The 16024-nt window shown below is 47.2% G+C and overlaps 1 protein-coding gene across 9 annotated transcripts in view; it reads left to right on the top strand.

Moving 5' to 3' along the window:
- Positions 1-16024, top strand: part of Mtss1 (MTSS I-BAR domain containing 1) — a 140863-nt gene that overhangs the window by 20238 nt on the left and 104601 nt on the right. For all 9 annotated transcript variants that reach the window (XM_051159617.1, XM_051159611.1, XM_051159619.1 and 6 more), the window contains exons 2-3: positions 3423-3484; positions 7056-7129. In XM_051159617.1, the coding sequence (XP_051015574.1) occupies positions 3423-3484; positions 7056-7129 (136 nt within the window). The remainder of the gene's footprint in view (positions 1-3422; positions 3485-7055; positions 7130-16024) is intronic.

The following is a 16024-nucleotide window of genomic DNA, read 5'->3' on the forward strand; positions in this document are numbered from 1 at the left end:
TGCCTGGCCCTAAGGCTGGCTTTAATGTCCCAATACTCCTTACTATTTTCCAGGTGCTGGGGTTATAGGTGTAAACAACCACACCCAGCCTGATTCAACTGATATATCTTGACCGACTGGGCGCTTGGGCGGGAAAATAGCTATTCTCACTTCCTGCTTTACAGTATAGATGGCAGTGGTACCTCCAGCTAGAAGTAGGCTGGCACATCTCTAAATGGCCTCAGGTTTGCCCAGAAGCTTCTTATCAGGTCTTGTGGGGACGAGAGAGAGGCTCTGACTAGACTGACAGTAGTGAGCCTCCATCCTCAGCACACTTAGAAGGTACCTCTGTCTGGGCAGGTCTCTGGTGGCCTGCCAGAGGGCTCTGAGTTGCCCTGAACTTTAGTTACTGAGCAGAGTATTTCTCTACAGACTTGATAGAGAAATACTGAATACAGAGGTTTGAAATAGATCTCTGTGGTATCTTGATGAGCCTGCAGTGGTGGCCTGAGCACCTTCAAGGTAGATTGGTTTCTCTGTCTGTCTGTGTGTCTTTTTTCCCTTCCTTTCCCCCCCTCCCTCCCTCCCTCCCTCCCTCCCTCCCTCCAGCTGTCTCTTGCTTGCTTGAGTGTGTGTGTGTGTGTGTGTGTGTGTGTGTGTGTGTGTGTGTGTGTGTGTACGTACGTACCACAGGACATCCTAAGGTGCCATCCCCAGGAATGCTATCTGCCTTATTGGAGGCAGGGTCTCTCATTGCTTGGGCACTCACTGATTAGGCTAGATTGGCTGGCCCACAAGCCCTGGGGATCTGCCTGTTTCTGCCTCTTCAGTGCTGGTATTCCAAGCACATACTACCGTGCTCTGAATTTTTATGTGGGTTCTGAGGAGTCCAATTTGGGTCGTTCTGCTTGCTTGTTATCTTTCCAGTCCCTTGGGCCTACCCGCCCCCCCCATCTCTCTGTCTGTCTCTCTGTCTGTCTCTATCTCTGACATCATCTTTTGTTCAGGCTAGCCTTGAATTTGCTAAGTATCCAAGGCTGGCCTTTAACTCCAAAGTGCTGTGATTATAATCATGTGCTGCTGTGACGTGCTCGTTTGTTAGTGCTCAGTTCTGTTGTTGGGTTGAAAACACCCTCACGAGCTCAAGCATAGCATAAGAACCACGTATCAAGAACCATGTCTGGATGTTGGACAGTGTGACTCAGATGCAGCTGCCAAAGAGCCTCTACCAGGAGCCCTGGCGTAGCTTAGCATTTTGTGGGAGCAAATGACAGAGAAGAGACCATGCGGGTCCCAGATGCACCACTGGAGAGCAGCTGGGTGTGAGCTGGCAGCATATGCAAAACAGACTGCAGGACTAGGGCGGGCTGGTAGGAAATTTATGGTGTAATTGTTGCCAGAACCTCTAACTTGGTCTTAAATATTTTTAATGTAATGACTTTATTGTTTTCATTAAACTGATGCATGGCCCTTATAAAAACAAAACAAAACAACATACCGGAGAGGAAAAGTACAAAGAAGAAAAAGAAGCAATATATTGGTCCAAATCTTAGCTCCCAGAAATAACCCATTTTAATAAGACAGCTTTCCATGTAACCTCTATGCATATTTTTAGGCAGAATTGATGGCTAGAGAAATATATAAATGGGTACTTTTTAGCAAGGTGTTAACTCATGCATGTAAGTTTCAAAATTAAAAAAATGTTTTTCCTTTTAAGTATTGGAAGGAAGGGCCTGAAGAAATAGCTGAACGAATGGCTAGACTGCCAATAGCTGTTTCTTTACCCAAAGGAATAGGTTTTCTCCTGTTTCTTAAGGCACTGGTTCCTCACCAGGGGTGGTTTTGCCTCTGCAGGGTATAATTTAATTTGTCATAACAAAGCGTTGGAGGCTTCTGGGATCTCTGTAGTGGACAGAGGCCAGACATGCTGCTTGCCGTCCTGTGATGTTCAAGGCAGAGCCACAACAGACAGAGATCCACACACCCAGAGTCCTGGGAGTGCCAAGGCCGAGAGACAGCAGCAAGGGTAGGAGAAGTGGCCCGTGGCAGCCATGAGGAAGGTTATAGCATCAGCTCACTCAGCTGCAGTGTTAAGACAGTCATGGCTTGGCATCTGTAATGAAAGATGCAATATTAGTTTAATTCTGTTCCCCCCCCCTTCTCCTCTTAGCAATAAAAACTAGAGGTGGCATAATATTATTTTTACGTTGTCAAGATGCCTATAGGTTGTATTCCATTCTGTGACTGTTATCCCTGGGTGAACGATTCAGTGACATATGCATACCCTCACCCATGGTTTACCTTTACTAGGTTTGTTTGGAGTCATCTCTTGGTTGGATGCTGCTTCATCTCAATGTAGATGTGTGTGTGTGTGTGTGTTTTGAGACAGGGTTTCTCTGTGTGTATCCCTGGCTGTCCAGAGCTCACTTTGTAGACCAGGCTGACCTCGAACTCAAAGCGATGCACCTGCCTCTGCCTCCGGAGTGCTGGGATTAAAGGCGTGTGCAATGTGTGTGGGGAGGGAGGTGGCAGGCTGCATGCCGGTTTGCCCTGGTCAGAACTACACCTACTTAGTACTGTATACCGTAGGGCTGTGCCGTGGGGTCCCCTGGAGAAGTGGGGTTGGACTTCAGCAGAGTTCAGTACAGAGGAAGGAAGGGGCTTGTGGGAGGTTAGAACTGGAGCCATGTGAACACTAAGGATAGATGGCTTGCCATAGGTAGCCAGGAGTGAGACGAGTCCCATGCTGGCTGAAGTTTGCCCAGGAACCACCTGTTGCCATAATGTACATAGATGCTGGGGCTAAACATCAGCTGGGTGGCTATATTTAGCATATTTTGCAGCCTTGGGATTCTGATAGGCTGCTATTACTTCCCAATAGCCACCTGTCTGAAGGAGAGGCTTGTGCTGTGTGGGACACAAAGGAGAATAGACAGAACCATGTCATGTGCACAGGTGACCCAGGGGAGAGCCTTGAGTGTCCTGGGGTTGGTTGGTTTGTTTTTTCAAGACAGGGTTTCTCTATGTGGCTCTGGCTGTCCTGAAACTCACTCTGTAGACCAGGATGGATGGCCTCGAACTCACAGAGACCCGCCTGCCTCTGCTTCCCAAATGCTGGGACAAAAGGTGTGTGAGCCACCACCACCTGGCATGTTCTGTGTTAAAATTTGGACTGACCGTGTACATGATATTGACTCCCAGTATGGTGTTAGATTCTGCAAAACTAGTTCTGGTCGGTGTCTGTGGTTATTTGCAAGATGATACAGACAAGGCACATCTGAAATGCTTCCTCAGCCAGAGCCAGAGCCAGCGCTCTGTCTGTGTCATGTATATCAAAGGACACTACAAAGGAAGGTCACATCTGCAGGCCGTTCCTTGCATGGTTGGAATTGGGTGTTTGGCTCATCACAGTGTGACTGATTACTGGCTTTGTTCTGTTGTAGGGGAGCTATCCAGTTTGGGAGGATTTCATAAGCAAAGCCGGAAAGCTGCAGTCCCAGCTTCGGTAAGTAGACACACGGATCCTAAGGGGGGAAGGTGAGACAGGGGGAGGTGGATCAGCACACACGTCTTGGTTAAATTTAGAAGCGTCACAGGTAGAGAAGCGTGCAGCAGGCTCTGCCAGAGCACTATCAATTCATAGTGTCCCGGCCCCCCCCTAAAAAAAAAAACCCCAGTCGAATGTGTGAAATCAGACTCACCTCTGCTCTGCCTCCTGCCACAGGAATGTTCAGAGTTGATTACATAGAGTAATTACGGATAATATTTATGTGGCGCCCCGCTGTGCGCCAGGTATATGTGAACTTGTCAGGAATCTCAACCCCACAGGGTTAGGAACGGTTTTCAGCCCGCTTTTTGTAATGAGGAAGCTGAGGCACAGGTGACAGTGTGGTCATTGAGATGCCGTCAGTAATAAACAAGAGAGAGCAGCCTGGTTCGAGTCCAAGTTCTTCCTCATCCATCTGTGTGTTCTCTCCACATACAGAGTTTAACTCTCAGCTTGGACTGCAATTCCATCTACGTGAGTTGTCTAGAAAGAGCCAGTCTTAGCAGTGGTAGGCGGGCTGCCAGGGGTTTAAAAGGCAGCTGACTACAGATGGGTGAGAGGGGGCTTTCTGAGGTGGAGGGGGTGTCCTGAAGTTGGATTGTGACGACGCTGCACACTTCTGCCTTTACTAAAGGAGAAAGGCACTTGCATGGTTAGGAGTACATTTTACGGTTGTGAAAGCAACGCCTCAGAAAGCCACTCAGGCGTCACCTGCTGCCGATTTTAGGAACCCGTATGGCCCAGTGTGCTCGTGACGTTAACCATTTGCTACGCTAGACGAAATGCCCACAGGTTGCGGCTCCACCCGTTTGAAGTCAGTGTGGGAGAAGATAATGGCTTCGATGAGCGGAAGCCCCAAGAGGCATGGGACACTGGAACATGACTGTTTAGGGGTGGGGGGTGACTGGTTGGCTTGAGATGGATGGGGATGGATGAGAGGCTGGCGCAATAGAGCAGTACATACAAGTGCTCTAGGAAAGAGACAGGTGAGGGAGGGCGACGTGACATTCTGCCAGTGCGTACCAGAGGCTGCTGCTCAAGAGCCATGCACTCAGCTTCCCTGTGGCGCCGAAGAACTGGCAGGAGCACATAGGTTTCCTTCAGCTTTCGTTGTGGGGGTGATTTGCAGCCTTGTATGTGACCCCTCCCCCCGCCAGGAGGCATTGGACCTTGGGTGTGTACCTTCCCCAATTGTCGGTCCCTGACCATCTCCCCTCTTCCCGAGCTCACCCGGCCGTTGTGTGGGTCTTCATCTGAAGGCTTCGTCAGCCTTCCCGGCATGGAGCTGCCTTGGCCTCCTGGCCCTGTCTCATCCGCTGCTTTTATTTCACACAGGTTAGCTTTTCTCTTGTTGGAGGTCTCCTCCTGAACTAAAGCATTTAAATTTCCCCCTCCCTTTTCTTGCCCAGCCTCTGACTGTTTGATGGGCTTTCAGAAGGGGCCTGGAGAATGACTATCCCCTTTCCCCTTTGCTGCTGAGAAAGGTAGAGCTTGAAGTAAGGAGTTCACTGCCTGTCTTGAACACGGAAACTCAAGGAAGACCCCGTAGCACTTGTCCCATTTCCCCTCCCCCCAACCCCCCCCTCCCGCCTCTGGCCTCTAGGTCTTCTGAGGCCAGGTTTCATTTCTTTATCAGCTTAAGTTTGTGTCCCCGAGAAAGGCTGCAGTCACCCTGCAGAGGCAGCATGTCTGTCTTGGGGTATTTAAGCTGAAGCACCCACTCTTTTAGCCCTTGGTGGTTTCTTATATATCCTGTGCTCAAAGAAAGGGCCACGGCATCCTGTGTGGTGTCAGAAAGCACAGTGCGACCATCACTTAAAGCCTCTCCATTCCTCAAAATTAACCAGCCTCCTAATTTGCAGTTAGCACTCCAGTGACTGAAATGGACAAGGCTTGTCTGCAGCTGGCTCTTAAAATGTGGTTGATTGGCATTGAGTTGAATGAGAATAAATACATCAAGCCGGCTTGTCAGATATTAATCGTAAGTCAGAATGAGCTACTTAGAAGCCCCAGGATGTTTGATAAAGATAACTTTTCCAGTGTTTGCATTTGATGTCAACACTTTAAAAATGTGTTTCAAATAGGTGTGTGTGTGTGTGTGTGTGTGTGTGTGTGTGTGTGTGTGAGAGAGAGAGAGAGAGAGAGAGAGAGAGAGAGAGAGAGAGAGAGAGAGAGAGAGAGAGAGAGGCACAGAGAGAGAAAAAAGAAAGAGACAGATAGACACTGAGAGACTGGTCTTTATTTTTTATTTGTATTTCTTTTTGAGACAGTGTTTCTCTGTGTAGCCTTGGCTGTCCTAGACTCACTTTGTAGACCAGGGTGGTCTCGAACTCACAGTGATCTGCCTGCCTCTGCCTCCTGAGTGCTGAGATTACAGGTGTGTGCCATGCCTGGCTGAGACTGGTCTTTAAAATTGAGCAGAATGTATTCTTGATCCACTTGTAACTCTTAGGCCTCGTTTTTGAAATTTGTCCTCAAAGGACTCAAGTGTACTCAGAACCTTTTGTTCTGTGGACACTGTTGCTATGTTTAAGACAGACCATTTCTGTTTCTACATTCTGAACTGTTCTCTAGTCCTTATTCTTCCTGTAGTGACTTTGCTTTCTTAGGAAGCTCAGTAGAGACTAGAGTCATGTAATAAACACTCGAAGAATGCATCAGTCTTTCAGTTTGGTTGAAGTCCTTGCGTGATAGGGGGCTTTTGTTGGCTTGTCACAGAGCAGCCTGGGATGCTGGTTGTTTCCACAGATGATGATATTGCAGGCCAAGGAGTGCCCAGTGCATCCATCTGGTAGCTCTTAAGGGCATGGGTCAGAATTAAGGAAAATTCCTTAGGCATGAAATGAGCCCGAATTTTTCCCATTGTTGCTTTTAGGACTTCAGAAGATGCACTTGAAAGAGCATCCCGAGGCCGAACAAAACAAAACAAACCAACAAAACAAACAAAACCAAAAAACCCGCTATCTTAGGCTCATGATAGTTGGGATTTAGGAGGAGAGCCGTACCTAGCCAGCACCCAGTGCCGCACGGGGTTAAGCTGGGCCTTGAGTCACAGGGCTGGGACATCGGTGTGGTGTCACAGTGCTGGTATGAACTAGTGGTCTCTAAAATCTCTTTCGTCTTGTGGTCTCAGCTTACCTTTTTCGGCAATGGATTGTTGAACTTTCTGCTCTCCAAGATTTGGTTCCCTGCCAGTTCACGTGTACATATATTAGTTTCCAATTCTAAAGCAGATGTCACCTGTGCTGTCTATACTTTAAACGATACTTCTTCGGGGGTAGAAGCATATCTCCCCTGTATTTCCTTGCAGAATTTTGCTTGGCAGTTTACACAGTCCTACCATGATTGGGATTGAGTGCTAGGGAGCAAAACCAAAAACAAAACAAAGCAAAAAACCAACCACTATCAACTGCTGGGTTATTTCTCTGGAAGGTCCTGTTCTCTGTGCAGCAGTGGTTTTAGCTCAAGAGCCGTGATGGATTTGCCAGGGAGACATTCCTCATGCTTTTGTTATCTGTTTGCATTTTAGGACGACAGTAGTAGCAGCAGCTGCCTTCTTGGACGCCTTTCAGAAAGTGGCTGACATGGCCACCAACACACGTGGTAAGCAGATGGAAGGCTGCCTTCCAGCGCGTGGGCTCTCCCCCTGGGTGGCTTCTCGGGGAGATACGGCTGCAGCTATCAGAGCCTGGCTGACTCACAGTTTGCATGTATTTATAACTCTGTGGGGTTGCACACATTAGAAGTTGTAACTAGTTTCACAGATTAGTAAAGCACATGGGACAACTAGACAAGAAAGGAGAAGAGCCGCTGTTCCCTCCTGAGGTGGCCTGCTGTGGGTGGGGCTACTTGAGTGACATACTCAGTATAGAGCCTTAAGCTGCACCTCTGGCTCTGCTGTGTCCCCTCCAGCACAGGTTGCCCTGTGCTCTCTCACGTTCCTTGTGGAAGGGGAAGTAGTGGAGGTGATTACTCGGCTGCTGTCCTGGGTTCTCTTTAGACAAGGAATCCTTTTATAACAGGCACGGCATCCCGTTTGCCGTATCCTCCTCTGTGTCCCTGGTCTTCCGCTTCTGACCATGTAAACTAGTGACTGATAGAGTCCTGACGGCACCCCACAAGACAGAGCGTCCAGAGCCTAGTTCATGTTTAGAATATGTCTATAAAAGCAGTGATCAGTGAAACCTTTTGAAAAAGATGTGATGGTTTCAGAGAACACCAGGGTTATTCGTAACGCGTAATAGGCACCAGGACGAGAAAGTGGATACTTTTAGGCCTACCTTCATGCAAGGGCGTTCCTCCCTCTCATCCCCACGCAGCCACCCTCTTCTGTCTCTCTCTTGCCTGGTCATTCTGTGTTCTCGGGTTGCGTGCATAGCTGTGTACCTGGCTCCCTCACTGTCTCGGTGACAATGGGAACTCTGGGTGTTTAGGACGATGTGGGGGTGTTCCCACTTCCTTCAATGGGCCACAACCATTAGCTGTAGGCACTTAATTAAATATTCACATAGATTGAAAACTCCAACGCCTTTTATTGCAGGACTGTCATGAGACCACAGGCATATCAATATGTTTCCCCCTTGTCCCCAAAGAGCACACAGTTTGATTTGAGTAGGGACGCCGAGATGTGTAAATAGAGTGTCAGCACAGAAATAATACGTGTGGTACGGTAAAAGCTGAGGCGTAGAGCGCCAGGGGAATATAGGAAAATGAGCAATTAACCCAGCACAGGGACTCAGGGATGCGTTCCCAGGGGAGGTGTTATTTCTCCTCCTTTCTGAGATGCCAATAGTATTGCATAAAGTTCCCACGGAAATGTGACAGTGACATCAGCATCGAGTTTGTCTGTGTGGTGTGGGTCATAACCTGTATAATTTTTAAATGTCTTTGAAATTCTTTCCTAACTTATATGTACCTGTTGTAGAAACTTGGGGAACTTTGGCCTAAAGAACTTAGCATTGCCTTTAATCCCAGCACTTGGAAGGCAGAGGCAGGCGGATCACTGTGAGTTCGAGGCTAGCCTGGTCTACAAAAGGAAGTCCAGGACATTCAGGGCTACACAGAGAAACTTTGTCTTGAAAAACCAAAAACCAAACCAAAACAAAAAAGACCCAACCCCCCCCCCCAAAAAAAAACCACCACCACCACCAATAAAACAAAAAACCCCAAAACATAGCAAATCAGTGTTTGCTGCTGTGAAACATGGATATTCATCCACAGTGTATTTTTTTCTCCCCTCAGCCATGTCTGGAATTGTCAGCCATTGTAATAGCTTTCTATAACTGTCAGTCATGCATGCAGTGTTTGGTGTGTGTGTGTGTGTGTGTGTGTGTGTGTGTGTGTGTGTGTGTGTGTGTGTGTGTGTGTGTGTGTGTGTTGGAGGAAGCCAGAAGACAGCCTGCAGGAGTCGGTTCTCTTTTCTAGCATGCAGGTTCAGGGATCAAACTCAGATCTTCATTTTGGGCCTCAGGTGTTCTTAGCCACTGAGCCCTCTTTTTGAGACACAGTCTTAAGTAGCCAAGGCTGCCGGGAGCCCATTTTGTAGCTGAGGATGACCTTGAACTTCTGATCCTCCTGCTTCTCCCTCTTGGGTGCTGGTTGGGTTACAGGTGTGAGCCCTCATGCCCAGCGTGGGATTGCGTTCCTGAGGCTCTAGAGTCAGAATATGTTTTTAGATTTTACTGTTAAATTACTGGGTGGATCATAAAAGTGACCGGAACGGTGACCCTGATTATCTGTGACTTCCTGTGGTAAGAACCCGAGTTTCTGAAGAGGCTGCTGGCAGGGTGCATCTTGGTGGGAAGTTGAAGGGCCTGGAAATTCTCAAGCTTCCAGGCGAGGGAACACCAGCAATTGTTTGTTGGAAAAGAAACAGGAAGAGGTGCTTTGTGGAGGAGGTATGGAGTAGAGCCGGGCTTTGGTGGGACGGTATCTGTGGCTGCAGGCCTGGCTGTCACTGTGAACAGACGCCTGGGTGACATATCTTTAAGCCATTTGGTTTCAGGTCGTTTTGGCAGCATGATTTGTTTAGAATCCAAGCGCACGGTTGCTTTCTTCCACTGGATGTGGGAACCCATATGCCTTAAAGAATAAATGGCTGACAGGAGCTGTTTCCATGGTGATGATAAGAGAGACCTGGAAGTACTTCTTATGTCAACAATGTGATTTTTAGTTTTAAAAAAAAAAAAAAAAAAAAAAGAAACATAAAGAATGTACTCTTACCGGGTGTGATGGTGCACACCTTTAATCCCAGTACTCTGGAAGCAGAGCAGGCGGATCTTTGTGAGTTCGAGGCCAGCCTGGTATATAAAGGGAGTCCAGGACAGCCAAGGCTCCACAGAGAAACCTTGTCTCAAAAAACAAAATAAGGGCTGGAGAGATGGCTCAGAGGTTAAGAGCACTGACTGCTCCTCCAGAGGTCCTGAGTTCAATTCCCAGTAACCACATGGTGGCTCATAACCATCTACAATGTGATCTAATGCCCTTTTCTGGCATGCAGGCAAGCACTATATACATAATAAATAAGTCTTGAAAAAATATTTAAAAAAACAAACAAATAGTACTCTTTATAGGAAAAAAAAAGTCTGAAAACCACTATGAGCCTCTCCCCTCTTAGAGATTGGGTTTAGTGTCCTTTGTAAACATTTCTTTCACCCCCCGGCTTCATTTCAGTTTGTACGTAGTTCTGCATGGGTGTTTTTGGATGGCCGTTTCTAGGAAACACTGATCTGGTGATACGATGTTCCTACTCCACGCTGTGGCACCCTTACCTTTCCTTGCCAGCACCCGTGGATCCACCTTGTTCTTTCTAGTAGACAAATAGAATTCTGGTGCCAGGACAGGTTATTCTGAGACTGTATTTGTATTACCCCCAGGCATTTGCTATTACACTCTGTGCTGAAGTTATTGTCTGGTTTTTGTGTGTAGTATATGCATGCGCGCGCACACACGCATACACGTGAGCACAGTAGCCAGAGGTAAATGCTGGTTGTCTTCCTCCGTTACCTCTTTCTCTGCTGTTCTCCATCTTATTTTTGTGGGTGTGTACTATGCGTGGACATATTCATGTGTATGGCTGTGCGTGTGGGTGTATAGGCAGGTGAAGGTCGGAGGTCGATGTCAGATGTCTTCCTCCATCCCTCTGCACCTTACGTTTTGAGGCCCCCTCACTGACCCTGGATCTCAGCCTTTGTGGAGCATGAGCTCCTGGGATCCTGTATCTGCCCGCGCTCTAGCTCCAGGCTGCTCACAGGAGCCTGCCGCTGCACTCAGCTTGTGTGTGGTAGCTGGGATGCAAGCTCATGTTCTCGGGGTTCTGCCACAGTCTCTCAGCTGAGCGGCCTATTTTTAGTGGTATGTGCATCACCAAGTGAAGGCTGGGTCTGTGGAAGGCTGCTCACAGGTGGGTCAGTACTATTTGCTGTGCTGGAAAAGTGTCATAGTCTAGTGTCGTTGTGTCCATTCCCCGCCCCCTTCCGCCATGGCGCTGCCGTGCGCCAACCCCCCCGCCCCCCCGGAGGCTTTAGATATATTTTAAAATCTCCCCAGTTAGAAGCTGGGAAAAGTGCTCCCCTCTCTTCCTGTTTCCTCGTTGTCCCCCCTTCCTGTCTCCTTCTCTTCCTCCCTCCCTCTTTCCCTCTTCAGTGTTTTGAGGAGCAGAGTCTGTGCCATCTCCTGCCACCATATGCAGGTGTACAGCAGAGTGCTGTATTCCTGTCTGTCTTAGAACCCTTTCTACATCTTCCTTCCTTGCTCCCCGCCCCCAGCCTCCAGGAACCACCATTCTGGGTTCAGTTTCTCCAAGACCAACTTTTTGGATTCCACGGGAGTAAGAGCACGTGATGCTTCTGCTCCTGGTGATTTCCCTTAGGTGGTGGTTTCCATTTCTGTCTGGTCAGAGCTTCCTTTTAGGGCCCCGCTGGATACCTGCTCTGTGGTTTCTTTATTCACTGGTTGACAGTCTTCATTTCTTGGCTGTTGAGAACAGTGTTGCTATAGTCTTCCACATGCCATTTCCCTCCCATTAAATATTACTCAGGTTTCTCTGTGTAGCCCTGGCTGTCCCGGAACTCACTCTGTAGACCAGGGTGGCCTCGAACTCACAGAGCTCCACCTGCCTCTGCTTCCCAGGTGTGTGCCACTGCCGATTGGCCTGTCCTTTGTACTTTTCAGCCGTGTATTTCCCTGGAGCGCCTCTGCACTTCCACACACCTGCGGCCATTTGCAGAAGTTAACTGTAAAAGCACATCCCCACTGGGCCAGCATCCAGAATTTCAAGATAATTTTAACTAGGTTTCTGGTTCCAGAATATTATCCACAAATTTTGTGTCATTTCCCAAAGGAAACAACGCTGAAAGATTTTTGTCATTTTCACGAAATCTTTAGCATGATTTATTAGCAAAATTTACTTAGAATTTTTTTACAAGTACTTACTATGAGGATAAAATCAGTCTATTCATAATATACTTTTGTAGAATATTGAATCTGAACTCTTTTGATCTTGTTTTTCTAATAAAATCATACAACTTGACTGTTGTCCTGTATATATTGATTAATAATGAAATATAATGGAATGAGTTTTTCGGCGCTAGGCATAATTCTATATGTTTAGCTTATACTCTGCAATTATCTCATTTATGTAAAATATGAAGACATACTCTCTTTGGATTCACTGGTCACAAAAATTAGTTTGTAGGCATAGCTATGCACACCATCTCAGATTTTATGGCTGTCTCTGGAGTTGAGAAATCTTTGAGTTGGTGAGTATGCATTTGTCTTAGTTACTTAAAAACTGAAGAGAGGGAGCAGATAAACAGGCTTCTAAGCGTGCTGCAGTGGAGGGCCATGAGCTGGTGAGATCTGTACACCTGTAGCGCCGTCTGGTCCGGTGCCTACTGCGTGCAGCCTCTCCATCAGCGCTGGCCCTTTGTGGCCACAGCACAGTTTGCTTAGGTCAGCAAGGGCCTTTGAAGAGCACAGTGCTGCATGGCTTTCAGTTTTGCATGTTTTTGTGCCTCTGTAATTACTTCCACATTTTTTTGAAAACCCAACGTGCTCAACCTGGGGGATGTGCAGATGGTAATGTACTAAGCCTATTCAAACGAGCTTAAGGTTTTCAGAAGGAAAGAAGTGGGCTCCAGGCAGACTAGATCATGTTTAAAAGTGAGCATGGCCTTAACATTGCAAGTCCTGATTGCTAACGTCCTTTGACTATGTCCCGTGGTTTGGACTCTGTTCTGAGTAGTTTACAGATGGCGTTGTCCCTTCTTTGTTATTGGAGATCCTTTACAAGACCCACATAGGATGCCTGGTGTGTATGCTTTCTCATATGCATGCATGCATACATGCATACATACACAGATACTACATACATACTACATACATACCACACACATACATCATACATACATACATTGGATGCCTGGTGTGTATGCTTTCTCATATACATATATACATGCGTGCATGCATACATACATAGTGCACACATACATCATGCATACATATATCATACATACATACATACATTGATTGCCTGGTGTGTATGCTTTCTCATATGCATGTATAAATACATGCAATCATGCATGTATGCATGCATATATATTGTGATAATGTTCACTGTGTAAATCCAGCACAACATCTAATAATGAGAACAATTACAACAAGGATACTCCAATAAAAAGCTGTTTAAAACTTAGGAATTGTTTGTTCCTAGAATTTTCCATTTAATGTTTTTGGATCACGGTGGACTGGCTAATAAGTAAAACTGGGTAAGAGGACCCAGAGTCCTTTTGATCTTACCACACCCTGAGATGAAACCTCCATGGGATAGAGTCAACACAGGCAGAGCACGGACACTGATGCAGGTCATGTGTGCAGTGAGCTGGAGCCCTCCCAGGGCCTGGACATGAACCCATACGTTAGGATTTCTTATGTAGGGAACTTCTGGCCCCAACATGTGCTTATGTTTGGTATTAAAGTGACTTCATTTCAAAGGCAGTAAAAACCCCAACCCATGCAAAAGTAGAGTAGCAGCACCTGGTGGGGAGCCCAGGATATCTGGGATGGACTGCTGGCTATTCAAGCTGTGTGACCCCAAGTTTTAACTTCCTCACTCTAAAAAGAGCTGGGGGTGGGAGTCAGGGGTTGTCCCAAGATGAGACCAACAAACCTTTTCTTCCTCTCATAATCCTTGATATGAAATACTGTGTGAGTCATGTTAAGTTGGTTAAGTATGGATGAAGTTGGATGGTATAAATTTCCTTTTCTAATTTATCTCCGTAACTTCTACTTTGACTCGGGGGCGAAAGGCGTAGAGGAAGCTACATCAATCAGAAGAAAATGTGGGGTGAGGGCAAGAAAAGAAAAGTGAGTGCCAGAGATGAGCATTTGGGCTGGTTTGGGTTGAGGGACTCCCCTAGCAGTTGGAGTTGTGTGTGGTGGGGAAAGACAGAGCCAGGGCCAAGATCAGTGAGCCTGGGCTTTCAAGGCAGGGAGGAAAACCTTCGTGGCTTACGGTTAGTAAAGCAAGGCTGCTCCCCTAGACGGTGCACAGTTTTAGGGTGTGGTTTTTGTTAAATGCCTGTGCTTGCACATGCGCGGTCTTCCAGGCTCCCCCTGGGCCTCTGTATGTGTTGAGGCTCTCCCATGAGCCGTTTGAGTCCCACTGCCTACAAACCCTTCATCTCTTTCAGGAACATGTAGGGCCTCAAGGGCACATGTTGGTGTTGGAGCCTTGCTGTCACCACTGCTCCCACAGGCTGGAAAAGCTCCAGCCTAATCCCTATGTGGTCCTCTCTTCTTGGGGAGCCCAGAGTCCCAGATGATCACTTATGAGCTGCTGACATAGTTGAACAAACAAGCGACTGCACACAACAGCTCCCCCGCTCACGGACCTTGGTGGATCCTGCTGAGGAGACTGGATTCCTCAGGGCGCACAGGAGCCGGCACATCTGGACAGAGTGCACTTGAGAGTTCAAAATTTGAATTCGGGTGACCCCTCTTTGAGGGTTCCAGTGTGTCTTCATGTTTAACCATAGCAGGAAGTCCCCTGCCCCCAGGAGGCGGTCATGGTGCAGGGGTGGAGTGGGGAGGGGTGGGAAGGTGGCCACCTGCATTTGGCTGGTTCTGGAAAGGGAAGGACTCTTCCCTTGTTGGGCAGATGGTGCTGGGGAAATTTCCAAACTCCAGCCAGGCTGCTCTTGTTTGCTCCAGAGTTTTACTTTAACCATATTGTTTGAGACTGTCAGTAGCCTGTAACTTCTGAAGACTTTAGTATTTGACTCTAGAACTTTCTTTCATGTAAATGGAACCATATGACTGCTACCTACAAAGCACTTCGGCTTCAAGCTGGGAAAAAAAAAACCCTTTTTTAAAAATTAAAAAATAAAAAATCTTTCTTGTAGGGCTAGAGCTACATAATTAAAAAAAAATAGTCTTGAAATACTAACTTAAGGAATGCGATCACATTCATTCGTTAAATACAAAAGGTTTAAAAGTGCCTTCCAACAACCTGTGGCTCAACCCATGGCCACTGCTGGAGGCTGGCTCTGTTCTTTTGGGCAGCAGTGGCGGCGGCGGCGGCGGCGGCGGCAGCCTCCTCCTCCTCCTCCTCTTCAATTTATTTACCTTTATTTTATGTACATTGGTGTTTTGCCTTCCTGCCTGTGTAAGAGTGTCAGATCCTGGAGTTACAGACAGTTGTGAGCTGCCATGTGGGTGCTGGGATTTGAACCAGGGTCCTCTGGAAGAGCAATCAATGCCCTTCGCTGCTGAGCCATCTCTCCAGCCTTTGGGGCACTTCTTTATCTGTGGTTATTTTCAGGCACAAGAAAGAACTCCAGAGTAGTTAAGAAACAGGTTTGATGCCAGCTTCTCCTTAGGAGCCTCACTTAGCCCGTCAACAAACTCAAGGTTAGCTTACTGGTTTTTTCTTTCCAGATGATCATATTCCAGCCAAGGCTTAAGATGTAGCGTGAAAATACAGGAAGGAATTTAATGCAAAACATGTCCTAAGAAGCTGAGGAGAAACTGGTCTGTTTTCCTTGCAGTCGTTAAGTGTCTTGTTGCAGGCTCTGGAGCTTTGTTTCCTAGAGTGTGGGACATCATGGGTATCTAGGGATTGCTGAAAGTTTTGACATGATGCACTTCACAGTTTGCTCACAGAGGGATGGTCAGCTTAGCGGCTGCAGTCTCTAATGGGAGGGAGGAGGAGTGTGCGTGTGCCTCTGTGTGTGTGTGTGTGTGTGTGGGTGTGTGTGTGTGTGTGTGTGAGAGAGAGAGTGTGTCTGTGTGTGTGTGACCCCACTAGATTGAAGATGCTGTGGAAAACACTATTGAGTTTGGCTTTCCTGTTTTAAACGTGACCTCTCAGTTTTGATTCATGAGCTATACTCAGGAAACCTTGAGTGGGCCTTGCTCTCCAGTAGTTTTGCTTTGAAATGTTTCAGTGCCGTATATTGTATGTGGGTGTGAGGTGGAAGAACAAAGCTGTAAAAAATA

This window comes from Acomys russatus, chromosome 17 (assembly GCF_903995435.1).
Source record: "Acomys russatus chromosome 17, mAcoRus1.1, whole genome shotgun sequence".
NCBI classification, from domain to species: domain Eukaryota; kingdom Metazoa; phylum Chordata; class Mammalia; order Rodentia; family Muridae; genus Acomys; species Acomys russatus.